Source organism: Caretta caretta, chromosome 1, assembly GCF_965140235.1.
Source record: "Caretta caretta isolate rCarCar2 chromosome 1, rCarCar1.hap1, whole genome shotgun sequence".
Classification (NCBI taxonomy): Eukaryota; Metazoa; Chordata; order Testudines; family Cheloniidae; genus Caretta; species Caretta caretta.
Window position 1 is genome coordinate 175,983,943 of NC_134206.1, and position 22,018 is coordinate 176,005,960.

Sequence of the window (22,018 nt, forward strand, 5' to 3'; positions counted from 1 at the left end):
CATAAGAAATTTAAATTTTGGCCCTCTTTGGCTTTTTCATAGACAACATTGTGCTTGCAAAAAACAAACAGTTCTGTAATTTAGTACAGAAATGATCATATGGTTTAAAATTATGTGGCTGCACAACTGACATAGTGCAGAACATGGCCTTGAGTTCTTCTCTTCTGTTTAATTTCTGCTTATATAACAATTATGTCTGAAGCTCACAACTTCTAATATCATACTCTGACACAGAATAGATACATTTGGTCAGTGTGATAGTTATTTGAAGTCCAGAGCAAGAAAATAAATAATGCATAAAATTGTATTTGTTGGAATAGTAAAGTTATTGGCCTGGAAGGTTGTTGCAGTAGCCTGACTCAATTGACTGCATAAAATGATGGGACTAGGGTCGTTCTCATGCTTATGTGCACTCTCTGGCCCAATATTGAGCTATTCCAGAGGGTAAATACTTTTGGCTGGGGGGGGGGGAGGGGGATCACGGTGGGGGAGCAAGCACGAGAGACTCTGTACCCTAGTGGCTTGAGCACTCACTTGGAAAGAGCGAGACCCAGGAACCAGTTCCCCTGCTCCAGTGATTTTTTTTTTTTTTTAATTGTATATCTACAGTGGAACAGCTTCAGCAGGGGAGATTGAAGGAGCCCCACTTCAGACTATTCCGTAGACCAGTAACAAGGGCACTGACCTGAGAGGTGGCAGAGCCCTGTTCAAATCCCTTCTCTCCCTCAGGCAGAGGAGGGTTTTGAACCAGGGGTCTCTCACGTTCCAGGCAAATAAGTCTTACCACAGTGGTTAGGTTAGGGTATGAGGGAAGTCATCCTCCTTTTTCCCAGCTTCTTACAAAAACAACTTAATGCTAAAGCAGTGTTTGCAGCTGAGAGTTTGAAGCAGATAGAGACACCTCCCTGCAGCCTGGACATAGGCACTGATCTCTGAGACAGGCCAAGGACTTAGTGCACACACTTAGCTTGGGATTTCCCATTGGGTAATTTAAGTGGGGAACCACCTAGTGTGCTGACTTTTATTAATCCCATTCTAAGACACCTATCTATCCCCCTTCATTGTATATGTAGCATAGTTGCCAAAATCAGGCTTTGTGAATCCCAGACCCCTGAAAATTAGGCATAGTGACTATGCCTAAACTACTTTATGAATAGGGCCCTACCAAATTCACAGTCCATTTTGGTCAATTTCACGGTCATAGGATTTTAAAAATTGTAAATTTCATTATTTCAGCTACTTAAATCTGAAATTTCATGGTGTTGTAATTATGGGGGTCCTCCTGACAGAAAAAGGAGTTGTTGGAGGGTTGCAAGATTATTGTAGCGGGGTTGCGATACTGCTACCCTTCTGCACTGCTGCTGCCTTCAGAGGTGGTGCTGCCTTCAGAGCCGGGTGGCCACAGAGCTGCGGCTGCTGGCCGGGAGCCCAACTATGAAGGCAGAGCCGCTGCCCGCAGCAGCGCAGAAGTAAGTACGGCATGGTATGGTATTGCCACCGTTACTTCTGCACTGCTGCTAGCAAGGTGCTTCCTTCAGAGCTGGGTGCCCAGCCAACAGCTGCCGCTTTTCAGCCGCCCAGCTCTGAAGGCAGCACAGAAGTAAGGGAGGCAATACTGCAACCCTCCTAAAATAACCTTGCAGTCCGCCAGCAACCTCTGTTTGGGTCAGGACACTCAGTTTGAGAAATGGTGGCCTCCCCCATGAAATCTGTATAGTATGTGGCAGGGATCGGCAACCTTTGTCACAGGGCCCATCAGGGAAATCCACTGGCGGGCCGAGACAGTTTGTTTACCTGCAGTGTCCGCAGGTTCAGCTAATCGCAGCTCCCACTGGCCACAGTTCGCCGTGCCAGGCCAATGGGGGCTGTGGGAAGTGGTGACCAGCACATCCCTCAGCCTGCGCCACTTCCCGCAGTCCCCGTTGGCCTGGCAAGGCAAACCGCAGCTATTAGGAGCTGAGATTGGCCGAGCCTGCGGATGCTGCAGGTAAACAAACCGTCCCAGCCCTCCATCGGATTTCCCTTACGGGCCGGATGCCAAAGGTAGCCAATCGGTGGTATATGGGAAAAGCCCACAAAAGAACAGATTTCATGGTTTGTGATGCATTTTTCATGGCCTTGAATTTGGTAGGGCCCTATTTATGAATGTATCCCCATATATGATTTAGTAGTTAGGCTGATCCCAACTCCCACAATAGACACAGCTAGGTCAAGGGAAGAATTCTTCCATCGACCTAGCTACTGCTCTCAAGGGGGTGGATTTACTACAGTGATGGAAAAGAACCCTTCCATTGCTGTAGTGCTTGTAGTGTAGACATACCCTCAGAAACTTCATGACCTTTTTCACAACTGAATTTGACACTATTGGGCTCTCAAGTCTATAGATGAGTTACTGATTAGGATTTTAAAACGTCACCTCAGAACATGTATAAAAATAAATACTTTGCCCAGGGTTGTGTTTAAGTAAGATGCAGCTCTTGTATTATTACATTTTTTTAATATACATTTTTGGTTGGAAACTTAAGATAAGTGGGGCAGTGAATATCCATTGTACTAAATCACATCTTCGAAGTGCTTGTTGCAAGTTGTAATTAACTCTCCAACATTGAAAAAATGTTATAGCATCTTAGTAAAATTCAAACTTTGCTCAGTGCGTATTGTCTGTCACTGTTTTGCAGACGTTCCATTCCTTACAAAAAAGAGAAAATGCCAGTTAAAATATCGACAGACGTATTTTAAAAATCCTTCCTTGTATCAGTTGAATCAAAAATAAACTGAGCATCCCCTTGTCTCTCTGTTTTGTGTTTTTAGTGTTCCAGGCATTCACTGAGTCAGATCCATAATTCTCAACCTCAGTTTTACAAGTAGAAAGTTATGCACCTTTTGACCCTCTGACACATTCTGCCAGTAATTACATGCATGGAACTCCCACTGAAGTTGGTGGGGATAATGGCCATATATTCAAGGGCAGAATGTGGCTTTATTTAACACTCTAGAGTTCTTAGTGGATCTGTCAACATTTTAATATACTTCCTTTATAAACTCTGAGTGCTGCATTTCTTCATGAAGTCGCACTCATTCATTTTTTGAAACTTAGCTGTTTAATAGTTACATTAGGCAGAAACATGACCAGCAGTTGCCTGCTTTCTGGGTTTGAAAAACCCAGTCATTGGTGGGTATAGTTCTTTCCCTTGTGAATGGAGGAAACCATGTATCATAACTTCTGACTAAGGACCAGGACATTCTGCACAATTGAAAAGTTGTTTAAAAAAACCCAACACTTCTAGCCCTTATAACTGTCTGAATGTGTACCCATCATAAATCAATGCAACTGCCTTCCTAAGTCTTCAGACAACTCTTAAGTCTCTTCTGCTGGTCACACTTTTCCCAAAGTGCAGCAAAGTGAAATCAAGACAGAAGGCTGAGGAAAACACTGTAGTAGAGGACATCCTCCCCATTGCACCTTCTTTCGGTAGCCAGAGGAGATTGAGGATCTCAAGTTTATTAGGAGCCTCCTAGTGAGAAACTGATATGAAAGATGTGGCCCCCGCGAAGGATTTTTGGACAACATCCTGGTGTATTCCAAGTAACCGTCCACTTTCCAGTAGCTTAAGGGTGTTGCCCCTGAAGAGCTGGGGACCTCACATTTAGCGTGTGCTTCTGGATTGCAGACTTGTTGCTTCAGCTTCAGTGTAGCAATCTGGACCAATAATTTTAAAAAATTAATCTATTTATTTTATTTATTTACTTTGGTTTAAAAAACAAACAAACATTAGAGCAGAGAATAACCTGAAAGGTAGGGAAATCTTTGGAGGTGTACCAGAAAGAAAGGAAACTGCAGTGCACAGATCAGATTGGAATATGAAAATATTTCCTTTTTTAATGTATGGTGGAGATGGCTTCCAGAGCCCTTGGAGATGGCAGCTGCCAACCTAGATTTTTAAGGCCTCTGTCTTGAATTTTGTATTCTGTGTTAATTTGATCAGGTACAGCATGGTCTCTTCTCCACCCCCATCCTCCCCCCCCCACCACCACCACACACGCACACTCTCCATGTCTTTTGGGAGAGAAAATAGCATATTCCCTGGCTTTTTCTGAGTGAAGGACTCTGTCCCTATTTGCAGTAGATGTTTGACTGTTCTCATGGTAGCCCTCTTGTGAGGATTTCTGGATGTCATGGACATAAGTCTGTCACTTAGATATTTGAGCAGTTTTAAGGAATAGCTTTTTCTGGACAGTGTCCAAATCCATTTATGCAACCTAGTCTGTGGCCATCTGTGAGCAAATTGATGGAGTCTGCTGCCTTTTTAATATGGAATCTCTTGTGTGAGATGGAGTCACACTAACTACTTTGCAGGATTGATGTCCTTGGTCAAAAATCCTCTGGTTCGTGTCTGGTAGACTTTTCAAGCCTTGTGTAGACCATATGACGTTATTTTGTTTTTAAAGTATTATCTAAATAGAATTGGGACAACAGTTTGGAGGTGTGGGTTTAAAATTCCTTTCATCCATCCTCCACACTCCCTGAACAACCATAGTTAAGAAACTAACTTTGTGGGGATGGGGGCGAGAAATTCATCCTCTATCAACTAATGATTTCCTTGTTTTTTATGGGAGGAAACAAAGAAGTATATTGTAAGTATTGGCGTAACTCTTTAAACTGAACATTCCATATAACCGTTACAGTGTATGGGTACTAGGCAAAAACGTGGAGACATTGTGTACTGAAACTTACATTCTGAACTTAATGATAAAATATTTTCTCTGTCTTCCCTCCCCATTTTCTTGCACAAGACCTTCAGGGGATCCTTAGTTACTGCTGCATGGACTGTTTTTTTTTTTTCAAGCCAACAAAAGGAACAGACTTCATTGTGCATTCTGCTCCCTATCCAAATCATTAGTAGCTTCTTTTCTGTGTAGCACTGTTGGACAAAGAGAGAGACTTAAAATACAGTAACTTGTATAATATTTCACTTAAAGATATGAGAGACTTGAAGTTTTCATAAGCATAAAATAACATCAGCAGCATTTCATGCTGAAAAGAAAGGCGAGGGAGGGGAATGGTATTGAAAAAATCAATCTCAAAAGTCTGAAGGCTTTTAAGCAATGTATTCGCTGTAATTTTGACTTACAGACCTTTCTATTCCCTGATGGCTTAAAGATCTAATGGCTTGCAACAAAGGCTTGTTGCCTCTTGAGTTAAGCAGATTTGCTATATTTAAGTTATATTAGGAAGCTATGAAAAGAAAAATGATTTGCCTTTCCCTGGTTTACACTAGAAATGTGTATGTATTTATCACTGGAATTTGCTTTGAAAGTCTTTTGCAGGTTATCTTTGAAAACTATAGAGTTGATAACCAGAGCTTGAGAAAAAAACCCGTCTCCCACATACTAGCCAATGGTAGATATGAAACATGGAGGGTGGAAAGATGTCAGTGAAGAGTTGAGGCAGTATGTTGGTGAGAAGTCCAACCTGTAGCTGCTGGGTAGGAATATGTCCTTGGACCTTATTTGGAAGGTCAGTCTTTCCTGAATCTGGCTAGTAGGGTCTCCTTACCTATGTAGCTCCCAGAAGGTGAGAAATTTTGTTTCTCCTCCACCAGACCCTTCTGGCTGCTGAAAAGAGAAAAAGAGGAGAAGGATCTCCATTGTTCTTCTTTCTCCCTCGCTTTCTGGTTTTTTTTGGTTCCTCTCTCCCCATAAACTGTTTCAGCACTACATGCTTTCCCAACAGTATGAAACTAACACTCTTAAGTTTCACTGCTGTGCACAGAATTCAAAATTAGAAATAAAACTAACCTGAGTCTTGTTAATTTAATTCTGCTGCAGCTTGGGAATGTCTAACTGGCAATAGAGGGACTCAGGGTGAAGCCAATACAGTGTTGTGCACAAGCTTCATCTTTGGAAAGTTATCTTTGCAACTGTAAGGGCTAGAAACTTAGTTTTGAGTAAAAACTTGGATTCTGCAGAAGTTGATGTATAGCACTCCGCCTTTCCACTCATTAGAGATGAACAGGTAATAAGATTTCTCAAGCCTTAGGGTAAAAACTATTTAAAGAAGAGTTTTGTGTAGCTCAAAAGCTTGTCTCTTTCACCAACAGAAGTTCGTCCAATAACAGATATTACCTCACCCACCTTATCTTTCCAAAACAAAAACAGTAAGTCTAATACTCTGATACTTAAGTGTTGATGCAGCATATGCTTGTGGCCTTTTTGTGCTCATTGAAGCCTTAGTTGTCTTCAGATCCACTTAAATGGAAAACTGCCAACACATTTTGTATGAGAGTCCCGGAAACAATATATAGAACCACAAATTCAACTTGAAAACATAAGCATTTGCTTTCTAAGTATTAAAGGTATTACGGAATAACACACAATTTACATAATCAATGTCATTTCTGTCTTTACAGGGGTACCAAAATCCAATCTTCTACACACAAGATCATTAAGGGGGCACAGAGACTGCTTTGAAAAATTCCATTTAATAGCAAATCAGGACTGCCCACGATCAAAACTCTCCAAAAGTACCTATGCAGAAGTAAAAAGTATCTTGAGCAAAAAAATTAACAGGATTATACAGTATGCACAAAACAAAGATTTGGATTCTGATTCTGAGAGCACAAAAATTTCTCAACACCAGCTTTTTAACTTCAGACATCAGACAGACAGAAAACTGATTCCACAATTTGACTCCCAAGTACCCAGGTACTCTGCAAAATGGATAGATGGAAGTTCTGGGGGTATCTCAAACTGTTCTCAAAGTATTTTGGAACAAAAAGAATCTACTGATTTCAGACTTGATATGTTGCAAGAAACAGGAGCTACATTCTGTTGCAAGAGTGTTTTGTGGCCTAGTTGCAGTCAAGCACCGAAGACAGAAAAAGCTAAAAGTGATTCAGATGCCAATGCCCAAAGACAACAGCCCTGTTACAGCAGGGACGAATGTAAGTAGAGGGGGAATTAGGTGGGTACACTTCTACTTCTCACTATGGTCTATATTCTGTAAAACGATCTGTAGTCTCTTTAACAGTTAAGTTCACCCACATACTAGCTATAAGTGTCTAACGTGCTGAAACAGTTTATTTTACATCTATAAAAAAAACTAGCTTTCAGGCGTCTACACAACCAAGTGAATCAGTGTGAGGTGTTCACTTTATATCCCTGCTAGTCTTAACCCAACCATCACATAGCATGTGTCTCCTAAGCTCTTGTGAGGAGAGTTCTTTGCTTATCCTTCATAATTCAGACATGGCAATGACGCACAGTCGTGTCAGTGGAGGTTATTAGCAGTTTACTGACTGACTTTTTCTCATTATTGTTCCTGAGATATGTAATTCAGAGACCAAATTGCCCTGAATAGTAGAATGAATTCGAGGAAACTAGAGAAAACTTTGCATAGAACCAAAATAATGTGCAAAGTAAAATAGTTGAGATTAGTCACACTCTCAAAGTATCCTAAAGTACTTAATTATATACTGGTAACGATTATAGGGATATACAGTAGCCCTTATGCACTAAAGCTTTCAAACACCCTTGGACTTTGGAACCTGTCTTATTGAAAGGCATATTGACTAGGACAGTGAAGTTAACTCCCAGCATATTACTCAAAGTTGTTAATTCATTTAAACTACAATACAAAAACATATTTCTTGCAGTGCAAAGACTTAGGGGAGTCAGGGGTAACAGAGGAGCTGAAAGAGAGGGAAGTAATTGCTATGAAGGAGCCAGAGTGTGAACCTGAAGAAGGGGAGTGGGGGGGGTTGGGTATGGATGGAAGAAGCATGGAACAGGTTCATTTTTTGGTGGGGTGGGGCTGGGGAAGCAGGGATTTAGGGAGCCTCTGCCATGCCATGCAGACCTATTTGACCCCCTAGCCTCTTCCATTCAGTCAGGCACCTCTGACCCTGGCCCCATTTGTTCCTGCCCACCCCCATTCAGCTTCTGGCTCAATGTCACCCCACTACCTCTGTGCCCCCCCCTTCCCTCACTAGCCCTTCTAAATTCCAGTCTGAGTGCCCCACACATGCCCCAGCAACCCCATGTGCCCTGCTCTTTGTCCCCTCTATATTGATGCCTCCTCACTTGGCCCCGTGGGCAGGGCGCTGTGCAGAAGATAGCAACTAAAAATGGGGCAAGAAAAAAATCCCAGGTTGATTTTAACTTTGACTTTACTTCAAACAAGTGCTAGAAATGTTTTTAATCTTCTGAACAAGAACTTAGGTGTAAATGGGTGCAGTGTGGTGGTAAGTCTGCAGTAAGCGACTCTGGTGCACCTGCTCATGGCTATGCTAAGCTGCAGCACAGTAAAAACTTACTAAGATCTTCAAGTTTCTGCTGCCTCTATGCAGCATCCTGTGGGCATCTGTACTAATGACAAGGTTCGTCACTTTCACTCTGCTGCCTGGGAAATCTGAGCAGCAGCAGACCATACCCAGCCTGCCCTGCACTTGTGACAGCATAAGAGGCTTTCTCATGAGTTTTTTTTTTTTTCCAGACACATACTAGGCTTTGGCCTCACTCTCCTTCCATTGACTTCAGTTGAAGCAGAGTTTGGCACCCCTGAGAACTTTTTAAAACCCTTCTGAGGGCAGGCAAGCTGCATAGGGAAAAAAGACATGGAAAAAACGATCATGGAATGGACAGTTGAAAAGCAAGCTGAGTAGAAAATAGGAAACTGACAGTTTTCTGGCACTTCAAAGGGCTCTAAGGTGGTACAGGGTTTGTCTTTGGTGCTTGTGGGATTTGGGCAAGAGAAAGAAATACTTGACTTTGTTCTGAGTTCCCGAAGGTTTGAAAAATGTTGCCATCGGGCTATTTGTGTACATCATAGTCCAGCATGGCTCTTGACAGATGCTTTCTACCTTGAAGGAGTCATGGCCAGAGGCAGTTTTTGCAGGATCACAAACTTCATAGCACTTCCTATTCGTGCTCACCATCTAATTGTGGAGGTGCCTAAAAGTATGAAAATTAACCCTCCCCACACTTAGAAAAACATAATGTGATCATGTAGTTAAAGACTGCATATCTATTCTTGCAGCTTTAATTCTGACACTTCATAACATTGAATGTTTGACTTTTAACATTGAACTAAGTGTTTTTGTATGAAATACACATTTGTCTTATAGCACAATTATCATACTAGAAAAATCTCAAACACTGACAAATCCACATTAATACAGCTATTAACATTCAAGGGTAGAAATAAAAAATCTTAGGTGCTTTTTTGTTATCCCCTGTTTTGGTGGGGGTGGTGATGGGTTTTGTTCATGTTGCAGTGAATATGATGACTCCTGAAGAGGTAGAGCAACTGAATGAAAAACTCCTCAAGCAAATCCAGGGTGAGAAATCATTTTTAAATACTTATTGATTTTTTTTTTATAATGCAGAAAATGTCATTTGAAATGAAACTCTAGGTTTGCTTAAATGATCATTTTGAAATCTACACAAGCTTGAATTCCAGAGCAGAGACAGGAAAAACACTTCTACATTTTCTAATGCACTTACCTCTTGATAAACAGTTACAACTCCTCAAAGATGTGCTTCTTCATTTGCTGGTAAGGTATTTGTGCAAGAGTTTAAACTGTATTTTAAATAAAATTACAAATAAATTAAATGGGATTATTTAACAAATGCAAGTGTTTAGATGTTAAAATATACTGGGGCGTTGTATACCAAGGAGTATTGCAGCTAAAAATGTTTGAATGTTCTCCCAGTACTCATGCTCTCTATTGTGCACCTGTATATATCACACTGCATATTCCAAAACCAATTTTAACACATCTTCAGGCAATGGCTTTTAAACCTGACTGTCCACCTTCTTACAGATGTTTTTGAGGAGCTGACTCGGCAAGTGCAAGAAAAGGATTCTTTGGCCTCAGAACTCAATGTCCGCCACATTGCTATTGAGCAACTGCTTAAGAACTGTTCCAAATTGCCATGTCTACAGGTGGGAAGAGCAGGAATGAAATCAAATGTCCCCATATAAATGGCATGAGGTCCTTACTAGTATTAACTTTCCATAACAGTTCCATTAAATAAAGCTGCACCGACTTCTAGGAGCTTTTGGGGAAATGATGGGGGGGAAAAATTTCTTCAAACTTAAATAAAACAAGTTGTATGCAACAGCTTTTGGATTCTAACAAATGCAAGTGTTTAGATGTTAAAATCTACTGGGGGGGTGTTTTCGTTCACTCTGGAAGTAGTTTTTTCACGCACAATTGGCAGTGTCCCCTGAAGCAGGTGTCATGTCTTAGTGATACAGAAATATTTGTTCAACAACAACGAACGACCTGATGCCTGATCAAACAGCATCCAACCAAGAGAGCTTTACAAGGAGAGCAGTATTCATGAAATTCCTTATTTATTATGAGCAATATTTTATTATTGAAATTTTATACTGAACAAAAGTTACTATTTTAGGTACTTTTTCAAATCTCTTTATAAAATGTTTGAATGATTCTGTGTAACATTTATGCCTTGTGTATGGTTATATTTCATGATTCAGATGTTTTAAAAAAAAGTTTTCTAAAGACAAATTTATTTCCCATTAAATAAATTGTGATGGTGCATCTCTTTTTAGCAACTTTATAATTCAAGAAGGTGATTTCATCAGGCATGGATTGTATCTTCTGGTAGAATAAACTTAAGCACAGCACCTCTTTTTTTTTGAAATTCCATATTTTGGTTTTAGTGTATGGAGTTGGTTTTGTATGTGTGAAATATTTTTCAATGCTTAATAAAGGTATATGGCTTCAAAGAAACTAAATAAACCTGTAATACCTCATTAACTGTCTCAATACTAGTGTTTTAAATAGAATATGAATTGAAGAGACTTGGTTGTAGTACAATTCTGTATCTTGAGAGGAACTAGTGCTGGGAGCACGAATAATACTGTGCTTACCAATATTAAAAAGGCACAGTCTCTGCTCTTTACATTTCTCAGAAGAAGGGATCTAATATGTAAAATTTAGGTAAACAGTTAGTGTTTTGTTTTGCTCATTCTGTTGCTACTGCAAAAAACAAGTTACTAGTAAAGGCTTTTCCCAGAGCTGAAATAAATTAAACTGATGTGTGCACACAATTAAGATGGCATGGTGCTGGGGTTTTCATATTCAGAAGTAATCTAGTGGCAGAAAATATGTCAGAACAAACGCCAAGGCAATATTGTTTTCTAGGGTTTGAATACTAATGTGACTGTCACATGTAGTTCAGAGGCCTTCACCTGTTAGAAAGGAACAACTGCAAAATCTGAGCACCAACATTAGGAACTTACGAATTGTTTGTCACTGCGGTATTTTGTGATTGAAGGGAGAAAGCTGTAATATCAAATGGCTTGCATGCAAAATGAGCCCTAGAAGTACAGTGGTGCATTAGCTAATCCCTGAGTATCTAAAACTACCAGAGAATATGGATTCTTTATAGGCAAGACCACCTTTAAACCTTCTTAATGTAATATCAAGATAACTATAAACATGAATTAGATGTTCAGCAAGGGGATTTTTTGGTAGTGTATTGATAAAGATCTCTGGTTACTTAACTGGATTACATTTTGAAATATTTACCCTTTTAGAGCAGAGTAAATTCAACAGTTTATCCTAGGCCTTCATCAAAATCAAAGCAGTAGCTTTGCTGTTAGCATTTTTATGAAGCCTGACCAGTCTGAAATATTTCACCAGCCAGATGGAGAAGATTTGAGAGCAGTTAATAGCCACTATGAAAGTAGGCTATTGCTCCTTCTGAGATGTTCTACTTGTGTACTTGAGAGAGAGAAAAATTGTCTGCTTGAGAAGCCAAGCAGCTTTATAATCTAATATATAGTTTAATATATAGCCCAGTTTGTGGGTTGCTAATACCCACACCTACCCAAAATTCAACTCCAGCAGCACTCTTCATTCCTCTCTCATACTTAGTACCCTTGCTGATGCTGTAAGTGGTTAGTCTTATGCTGCTAACCAGTTGCAGCCTGCCTCATCCTACACACAGTACTCTATACTCTAGCCTATATTTAAAATGTCCATACAGGTTGAGTTGACATAGCTAGACGAAAAGCTTGCCCTCAGCTATCTTGGATCCCAGATCAGTGAAGCTGTGGCTGTGTGAGCTGAACAAGCCAACCTGGAACCCTGTGTAAGGGATGAAAGGGCAAGCCTGCACTAAAGCAACTTCACTGCTGGGACCCAAGCTAGCTCAGCAATGTAAGTTCAAGCTGCAATCACACCTTGCCCTTGCATACCCGTATTCCTAAAGAGCAAAGTGTTGAAACACCTAATTTGTATTCACAAACTCATGGGTGCACAGGTTCCCTATACAACACATGGGGAGACAGAGGTGCCTGAGAATGCGATCTACAATAGCCAATAGCAGGCAGTGTTAAGAGGGGTATGTCCTAAGACTTAAGTGCCTTGCTCTGCTTGGGTTTCACAGCCCTGAACCCTTTCCTGCAAGAAGAGTGGCAAAACAACTTTAATTCTATCCAAAATATCTGGGAGTGGGAAGAAAGAGGCCTCCCCCCTAACCTTTAGCCCAAGAGTTAGTGTCCAGAAATGTGGGAGACCCAATTCTCCCATCTGTCTCCCACTTCTCAGATGAGTGGTGTTAAGCTACAGAAATATTTTCACTCTAAATATGCAGAGCATGAAAGAAAACTAGTCTGGTGGCCTGGGGCAGTCATCTGAAAAAACAGATGAATGTACAAGCTGAACCTCTCCCTGCTGGGGTCCTACGGAGGCATGGGAACTTAACATCTCACTCCTGACCAATACCATCTTTGTGGATTTCACCAGTGAACTGGAGACCTTTCACAAAACTAAGGGTCCTGCAGCCTCATCAACCACAGTACTATAGAAAATATCTACCAAACTCTCCCTAAAAAACAAATTTAGACTAAGGCTATGCTAAAGAATCCACTCTTGACAAAATCCTGGTAGAAAGGAGATCTCAATCTGTATTTTACCTTAAACAAGATGATTGGAGTCCAGGGGTAAAGGTAGGCAACTTCCTCCTATAGAAGCTGAAAGTAAAAATCCCTAGGTAAAACACACTTACTATGTAATAATGCTTAAAAATACATACAACAGAGGAGGACATTAATAATTCCATATTTCTTATTCCGAATTATACAAAACAGATCCCCCCTCACGCACAAAACACACAGCCCACCTGACAGCCTTTAATGAATTCCTTGATGAGGCTGTTTGGCCATGAATCTTGGCAACCCATCATTAGTATAAGTTAAAGGCTCATGTCACTGATAAATGGCGATGCAAAGATTCTTGCTGCAGGTTGTTATATGCTCGGGATCAGCAACATTTGGCACGCAGCCCACCAGCATAAGCCCCCTGGGGGGGGGGGGGGCTCCTGCTGGCTACGATTTGCTGCTGCAGGCCAATGGGGGCTGTGGGAAGAGGTGGCCAGCACATCCCTTGGCCCACGCCGCTTCCTGCAGCCCCCATTGACCCAGAACGGCCAAACCTGCAGACGCAGCAGGTAAACAAACTGGCCTGGGCCATCAGGGGGCTTACCCTGGTGGGATGCGTGCCAAACATTGCCAATCCCTGTTATATACCTAAATCAGGACAGCTTTATTAAATCAATCCAACTGCAGTATCATACCACTCAGAGGAACTTCTGGTAGCGTAATTGCTAGGTCCTAGAGCCTCAAAGGTATTTAGGCACTGAACACCCATTGATTTCAATGGGAGTTAGGTGCCTTAATATACTTTGATCATTTGGGCCTAGCTGCTGAAATAGTCTTCAGTAGAGTTGCTTTAGATGAGCTTGTTAATGTAGTAAAACTAAATGGAATGCAGTATACTATATAGCTAATTAACAACTGAGGACAAAAAACCCACACCCTTTACTACTATCCAACTACACTGCAAATATTCAAATCCATCACCTGCTCAGAATTCAGCCTGGAAGTACTTGCACTTTCTGAAGTACCAGGACTTCTCAAACTTTATAGTAGAGTGTTTCAGAGTAGCAGCCGTGTTAGAGTGTATTAGCAAAAAGAAAAGGAGTACTTTTCTTCCGATGAAGTGAGCTGTAGCTCACGAAAGCTTATGCTCAAATAAATTGGTTAGTCTCTAAGGTGCCACAAGTACTCCTTTCCTTTTATAGTAGAGTGTGATACTGTTTATTTCCTCTAGGTGGACAGCTATGCTCTATGAGTTTCTAATGAACCCACCCAGAGATAATACTGATGTCATGAGCCAAACAAAGAATGGCAATAGGTTTCACACAAACACACCCTATAGTGGAATAGAGCAATATGAGAGGTTAAAGAAGTGAACTTCAACCGACAATTATGTCTCACTCTCTAAAAAAAATTATCTTTAGACTCTACTGGTCATCCCCAAAGACTTTACAAAAATCAAAGCTGCCCCCACTGATCCATGTTGGCTGTTGGGAGGTGGGGGAGAAGCACAAAGGACACACACTCATATTTTGGTCAGGTATGTGATGCTTCTGGACTGGTACTTGTCATAGTTCAATGCAACTGCACCTGTAGTTGCCTGCAAGGCTCCCACCACATAAAATTGAGATGAGATCATATTGTTTCTCCCCAAAGGGAAATTCTTAAACATATAAAAATTGTGCTTGTAAAGTGTCTCAGAAGGTCATCAAAATTAGATCACTGTAAGAACCAAACAGCAGTTTCATGAAGACTAGAAGTAATTTTTATTTAATTATATTTTTAAAAACTCGGGTTTCTGTTCATTGCTTGAGGGCTGTATACGTATATGTGTCTATTCACTCCATGGTGCACCAATAAAGCATTTGTCTTAGTAAAGTCTTACAAACTCAACATTTAAAAAGCTGAGACTATCATTATTCAAACGTACACATACTTAACGTTTAAAAATCAAAGGGAGAGCTGAAAGAGGGACTAATAGTGTGTGGCCAGAAGATACCAGGTCTTCCAGGCAGATTAAACTCATTGCTTTGTTTAGTACTGCAGCAACCCAGAGATGTCAGTCATGGAGCCCAGTGTGGTAGGTGCACCACACACAGTAAGCAGATGACAGTTTCATTGATTTTACCTTCTCGTAATTCATCACCACACTGCTGAATCCAGCAAGAACCAGAAAGAAGCTATGAGCCTTTTGCAGGGATGGGCAAACTTTTTGGCCCGAGGGCCACATCAGGGTTATGAAACTGTATGGAGGGCTGGGTAGGGAAGGCTGTCCCTCCCCAAACAGTCTGGCCCCTGCCCCCCCCCCACTTCCTGCCCCCTGACTGCCCCCCTCAGAACTCCCCGACCCATCCAACCCCCCTCCCCGCTCCTTGTCCCCTGACCACCCCTGCTGGGACCCCCACCCCTAACCGCCCCACATCCAACCTCCCCAACTAGCTGTCCCCTTGCTCCCCTGACCCCTATCCACACCCCCGACAGCCCCCCCCCCCCCCCGGACTCCCATGCCTATCCAACTCCCTGTCCCCTGACTGCCCCCTGGGATCCCCTGCCCCTTATCCAATCTCCCTCCCCCCGCAACTTACCATGCTGCTCAGAGCAGCAGGAGTTCACAGCCCCGCCACCCGGCCAGAGCCAGCCACGTCGCCATTCTGCCCGGCAGGAGCGGAGGGCTAGCGTGCTGGCAGCCCGGCGAGCTGAGGCTGTGAGGGATGGGGGGCAGCAGGGGAGGGGCCGGGGGCTAGCCTCCACGGCCAGGAGCTCAAGGGCCAGGCAGGATGGTCCCGTGGGCCAGATGTGGCCCACGGGCCGCAGTTTGCCCACCTCTGGCCTATCTAGTGGGTCGTATAGCTTGTATGCTTATATCCAGGTCTGGTCTGTCTTAATCTCATGTTTTGTAATCCTGTTTTCCCCATTACCAAAAACAATTAGATTCATATGAAAGCACTGCTGTATTCATACTCTACACATTATTGTAATAATGCTTGTGCAATGTATGCCTTGTGAGGTATCCTTCAAAAACTACCACCACACTGATCATTAATATTCTTGTGTAATGTATCTATGTATGACATGCATATTAAGAGTTCTGAACATAATTTCCATTTATAACTACAATGTGTTTCTCAAAGACAGAGCACAAGCTGACAGCTCGAGCCAGCTGTCATCAAAACTGACTGGCACTAACCTTCAAGTGGCCATTCGTTGGCAACAAAGTGGGACAGGAACACATCAATGGGCATTTTCTTCTTTGGGCATGTCCACGCTGTACTGTGATGCTTTAATGATGGGCTGGGGAGCACATCTGAGACTGCTGAAAGACCAAGGTCTGTGGCTGGAGCAGGAGTCCTCCCTGCGTATCAGCGTGCAGGTGCTTGGAGCCATTCAGGTCTAGATCAGGGGCTTAGGTGTTCACATATTTACTGACAATACCACGACAACGTATCGTGAACAAGCAAGGAAGAGCACAGTCCAGGATGCTCTGCCAGGAGGTGCTCAGGTTGTGACAGATTAGCATGGGGGAGAGTTTCATTCTTATAGCCCACTGTTGTGTATTTGGTTGTCGTGGTAATAGAATCTTGTGTTGCTATGGCAACTGAGTTAGATTATATGGGGATAGCCCAGGCAGTTTTGGCTGGTTTTTGGTTAGTTCAGTGTGGGGCAATAAATGGCTGCTTTAAAGGTTTACAGCGCTCTGTCTCTCCAGTGATTTCTTCCTCAAACTGTTGCTCCCAAGGATATAACACTGACCACTTGCTCAGGGTTCAGAATCTATGTTTCCTCTAAGTTGCGCGGCTGCCTATTAAGCCCTGCACAGGGGCTCAGGGCTGCAGCAGGGAGAGACGCCCCACCCCGCTGGCCCCAGCGTGGACCTGCCATGGCCGCGGGAGAGGCGACATGGCCCTGATCTGCTGCGGCGACAGAGGGCTGTGGAGAGTTCTCTCTCCCCCTCGCAGCCCCAGGGCAGCCAGCACCCCAAATCCCCAGCCCCACCCCAAAGCCCATGCCCCCTGCACCCCAACCCTCTGCCCCAACTCTGAGCTCCCTACCGCACCCCAAACTCCTCATCCCCTGCCCCTAGAGCCTGCACCCCCAGCCCAGAGCCCTCATCCCCCCCCACCACAACCCTCTGCCCTGCCGCTGCGCCCCCTCCTACACTCCGAACCCCTCGGCCCCACTCCCGCCACATGAATTTTGTTATGTGCACCAATATGAAGGTGATGTATCACACGTCACCTCCATATTGGTGCACATAACAAAATTCATTCCACACTTGGTAAAAAATTAGAGGGAACACTGTTCAGAATCACCTTGCCAACCATCTCAGCAGGAATTTTTCACTGAGTCACAAATGGTCTCTAAAGACAAGCATGCTCTGGACTATCTCCACAACTTGGGGGAATTCCAAAGATAGACCTCTTTGCTACAAGGAACAACAGGAAATGTCTCCTGTTCTGCTCTTCCCGGGCCTCGGTCCAAGTTCCCTGTCTGACGCTTTCCATCTCAGCTGGCAAGCGGCTCTCTTCTACACCTTTCCCCCGATCTCAATCATTCCACAGGTCATTCTCAAGCTGAAGGCAGATTGGGCCAAGCTCATCCTCATTGCCCAAGCGCAGCCAAGAGAGTGCTGGTTCTTCGACGTTTGCACTGTCAGTTCAGCCTCCCATACCACTTCCTCTCCATCCCAACCTAATCACTCAGAATCATGGCCACACCTTGCACCCTGAGCTCAGTTCCCTGCATCTCGTGGCATGGCTACTGCGTGGCTGAATGAGGAGGAAGAGCAGTATGCGGCAGCTGTTCAGCAGGTTCTACTTAACAGCAGAAAGCCCTCTACCAGGCTGGCCTATTCAGCAAAATGGAAATGGTTTTCCATGCAGTCACTTCTCCTGCGGAATTCAACTGATGCTGGTTTCCATCCAGGACATTATGGAGTACCTTCTGCACTTTCAATTGCCGGTACTTAGTTCATTGAAAGTGCATCTGGCAGCGATACTAGCATTTCATCCTCCTCAGGGAAGATCCGTCTTCTCCAATCCATAGTGGTAAGATTCTTAAAAAGGCTTCTTCATTTACAGCCTCCTGTCCAAAAGTAGGTTCCTCTGTGGGACCTTAACATGGTCCTAGCAGCACTGATCGGATGCCCCCAGCATCTTGTCCCTTTCTGCTCGGGTCAGAAAACTGCTTTCCTAGCGATAACGTCCACAAGGAGAGTGTGCGTGTTGCATGGTCTAATCGCAGGGCTTCCTTATACACAATACTCCAAAGACAAGGTGACTTTACAACCATATCCAAAATTTTTGTCTAAAGTGGTTTCTCCATTTTATCTGAAATCGGTGATATACTTACTTGTATTCTTTTCTGGGCCACATTCATCTCCGGAGAAGCAGCGTCTCCATACATTAGACATCAGGTGATGTCTAGCCTTCTATCTGGACAGGACTAAACAATTTAGTGCTTCGCCTCGCCCGTGTGTGTCATATTCAGATTGTACGAAGGGCCAAGTGGTCTCTTCGCAGACACTCCCATGGTGGGTAACATCCTGTATCAAGATTGCATATGAAATAGCCTCCACTACACCCCCTCAGAGGGAGTGAGCTCACTTAACGAGAGCACAAGCAACATCAATAGCATTCAGCGATGTTTTCATATTGGACATTTTCAGGCTGCTACGTGATCTTCCATACATACATTTTTGACCCATTATGCCATTACCACATCTTCCAGGGTGGATGCAGCCTTCAGAAGGGCAGTCCTCCAATTCTTGCTTAGGTAGACTCTGAGCCCCAGCTTTTGGGGGTGGGTACTGCTTGTGAGTTACCTAAGTGGAATACATGGCTGCATCTGCTTGAAGAAGAAGAAACTGTTACTTACTGTGATCCAGACGTGTATTCCACAATTCACCCTCCATCCCTCTGAATCGGAGTCTCATCTTTGGACATTTGGTGTGAAAGAACAGAGTGGTTGGAGCAGAAGTGCCACCTCCTCATATAGCCAGGTGAGGGGCTATGACCATGAGACATGAGTGCTGCCCCTCTATGGTTCCTGCAAGGCAAAATTCTCTGGCTCCAGTGCCCTGGGCACACACATGCCTAAATGTAATACACAGCTGCATCTACTCGTGTGTGAAAAATCCACATCCCTGAGCAACGTAGTTATGCCGACCTAATGCCCCATGTAGACAGTGCTATGTCAGCAGGAGAGCTGCTCCCACTGACATAGCTACTGCCTCTCCTGGAGGTGGTTCAACTATGCCAACGGATCCGGTGCACACAGGCCTAAGAGGAATACACGTCTGGATCACATCTCAAAGAACCACAGTTGCACTAAGTAATGATTTCTTAGCAAACAACAACATGGAACCTCTTTCACCACCAGACTCCAGGTCTCTGTCCTCACTGCTGGGATGAACTTTATCTGGGGTAACCCTAAAGAAAATGCATTTCAAAGGGTGACTGGACTATAAAAATGAGGAGCAAAAATACCCCCAACCTCTCTTTTTCGGCTAAAAAAAAACAATTATTTCCCCTTGCTCACCAACAGATGTCAGCAGAGAGCCCCTTCACCTATGTAGTCTGTCCATCTGGAGCTCTCAAGCATATGTGGGCCAGCCCTTTGATTTTGGTGAGGGGAGAGCCTGACCCGAGAATTTGGCTGGCCATGTTGCTGGAAATATGTGGTAAGAATGTTACCTTGAACCAAGTCTAACATGTTAAATTTTAGCTACTAGGAAGTGTTGTATCTTTATTTTTCTTGTGGATATTTCTGACTTGAATACCTTATACTTATACTCATTTAGAATCTCTCTTTGTAGTTCAATAAACTTGTTTTATTTTTAATCTAAACTAACCCAGTGTTGGATTTAAACTAAGCTGTTTGGTTACTCTAGTTGAAGTAGAAAACTGTTGAATATTGACCCTTCACAGGGGCCAATGGACCTTTAATATCTGAACTACCCAGGAGGGGGATGAACAGCGCAGAACACATGTTTTGGGGAATGTTTGGGCCTGGGAGTGTGCTTGGGTCACCGTGCAAGTAATAACCAAGGCTGCAGAAAGCCAGAGAGTGGCTGGTGTTTGCTGACAGGCTGCTGTGTCAGAACTATTGGATCAGGGCTGCAGCTATACCCAGACACTCAGGGTGGGACCTGTGTGCTGTTAGGCTGTTTGCGAACAGCCCAGGGCTTGGGAGCTACAACAGCAAAGCATTGTGAGGCACCCAAAGGTGCAGGGCAGCAGTGGCACAGCCCCTCACTGATCTGGATTGCACCCTGAAATGTGACAAACATTTCCAAATGATATGTTTAATTTTCCAGGTGTAGAACTTTTTTTAAAAAAAATGTTTATTCCTAAACATACTAAGGGTTTGATAAATCTGGTACTCGCTGTTTACTTGCACCCTTAGCTGGAGGGGGAAAAATGTAGGAAATTCCATATTTAAAAGACCTGATAATATTTGCATAGTTAGTTACTCAGAAGTTAGTAAATGCTGCCATTGGGGTTGCACGTGCAACATTTAACCCTGTCCCCTTGTGCATCTGTATGATCTGTAATGTCACTGACTCAAGGCCTCTGTCCATAAGCCTGGGAAACTATATACCACCCAGATGCCCTTGAAAGGAACACGTCCCCATACAAGCACCGAGGCCATTGTATGAACAAAAGGGCACAGAATAAGCTTGGGGGAACCAATGAGACCTTTCAGTCTCCCATGGTGTCTAGACAACAGTTTTAAACGTAGTCCTCCTCTCACACTGTACGTGTCCAATAAGGCAATATGTTTCTGAAATAGCCACTTTCCTCCCCTGCTGCAATGCCACTCACTGTTTTCCAGTGTTAGGAGACTCCAGACTTCAGGCAGACCCCCAAACAGAAGTGCTGCCTGGTCCTAGCCCAGCTGAAGTGATTACAGCTTTGATTGCTGGGTATGAGACCCACACCAGAGCTCAGCTACTACCCTCTGCAGATTCAGCAAAAGCTACCTCTTCACCATTACCCACCTCATGTTCATGAAAACACCTCTGTGCACTACTCAGGCAGAGAGCAGTAGCATATAGGATCAAATCTTTACCACTAGGAATACACTCCTATCACAAGGCAGGAACAAACTCACTACTACCCAACCATACCAGATTGTAGTTTTGGTCAAGGTGACCCCTCTCCCCCTGCACAGTTGATGCAGGTCTCATGCCCTTTCATTACACAATAGGGATAATAATGTTCTATTCCCCCAAACTTAAAAAGTTAACAGAATTTTGACCAAAATGCCCCAAATTGTCACATAACAGAAATGCAAATGAAGCCTCGCCCATTCAATTATTTCCCCTTGCTCACCAACAGATGTCAGCAGAGAGCCCCTTCACCTATGTAGTCTGTCCATCTGGAGCTCTCAAGCATATGTGGGCCACGCTTCTCCCTGTTCACCACCAGTTGTCAATAGTAAGCTCCCTGCTGTCTAAGGGGCTTCAGCCCACAGAATTTGCAGTGAGACTGTTAACTAAAAAGGGAAGGCAGTGCTGCTGATTGGTGAGAGAAGGTATATTAGTTCATAGTTGAAAGTACTATGTATCCTAATGTGAAATTACTTTAAAAATCTATCAGCAGGGATAGACTGGACTATTATAATGAAAACTGTGTAAATATACAAGAATAAAAATTACAAGATGTTACTCATGCATCTCGGGTTGTAGAAAAACAATGACACTTCACCTGCAGTAGCATGTAATCATATAATTAAAGGCAATGTCCTCAGTTCATTGACACAAGGGGGAAGAGTGAGTGTAGTGTATGATCATAACTTTTACATTTGCTAACTTTTGAGTGTTTAACTGTGCAGCCTTAAAGCTCTTGTACCATTTTTGGAATAAAAGAAGGTTTAAAAGGAATAATAGTTCATGGTTCCCCCATCCAGGCTCTTAGGTTTATAGTTGTTTTATTCAAGGCCCTGATTCTTCTGGGGAACTTTAATCAGAGCAGGATTTCAAGGGCACATCCAAGCTCACTACTTACTGCCTTTCAGTTAAGTGCAACAGGTCACGAGGCTAATTTGAAAAAAAAAAAAAAAAGACTCTATATAAACTACTAGGCCTGTTCAACTCCAGGACAA

The 22,018-nt window shown here is 43.2% G+C and overlaps 1 protein-coding gene and 2 long non-coding RNA genes across 4 annotated transcripts in view; 1 reads left to right on the forward strand and 2 right to left on the reverse strand.

The window, feature by feature from the left end:
- C1H21orf91 (chromosome 1 C21orf91 homolog) overlaps window positions 1-10,783 on the forward strand; it is a 23,887-nt gene extending 13,104 nt beyond the window's left edge. For both annotated transcript variants that reach the window (XM_048868410.2, XM_048868418.2), the window contains exons 3-5: window positions 6,411-6,944; window positions 9,276-9,338; window positions 9,825-10,783. In XM_048868410.2, the coding sequence (XP_048724367.2) occupies window positions 6,411-6,944; window positions 9,276-9,338; window positions 9,825-9,985 (758 nt within the window). In that variant the 3' untranslated portion in view covers window positions 9,986-10,783. The remainder of the gene's footprint in view (window positions 1-6,410; window positions 6,945-9,275; window positions 9,339-9,824) is intronic.
- On the reverse strand, window positions 2,478-5,659 carry LOC125644451 (uncharacterized). Its single transcript, XR_007359017.2, has 3 exons — window positions 5,558-5,659; window positions 4,736-4,922; window positions 2,478-3,700 (listed from the first exon to the last, which is right to left on the reverse strand). It is a non-coding gene; the product is annotated as an uncharacterized LOC125644451 (long non-coding RNA).
- LOC125644444 (uncharacterized) lies at window positions 9,505-16,372 on the reverse strand. Its single transcript, XR_007359008.2, has 3 exons — window positions 16,101-16,372; window positions 12,953-13,009; window positions 9,505-9,580 (listed from the first exon to the last, which is right to left on the reverse strand). It is a non-coding gene; the product is annotated as an uncharacterized LOC125644444 (long non-coding RNA).
- Window positions 16,373-22,018: the final 5,646 nt, after the last annotated feature.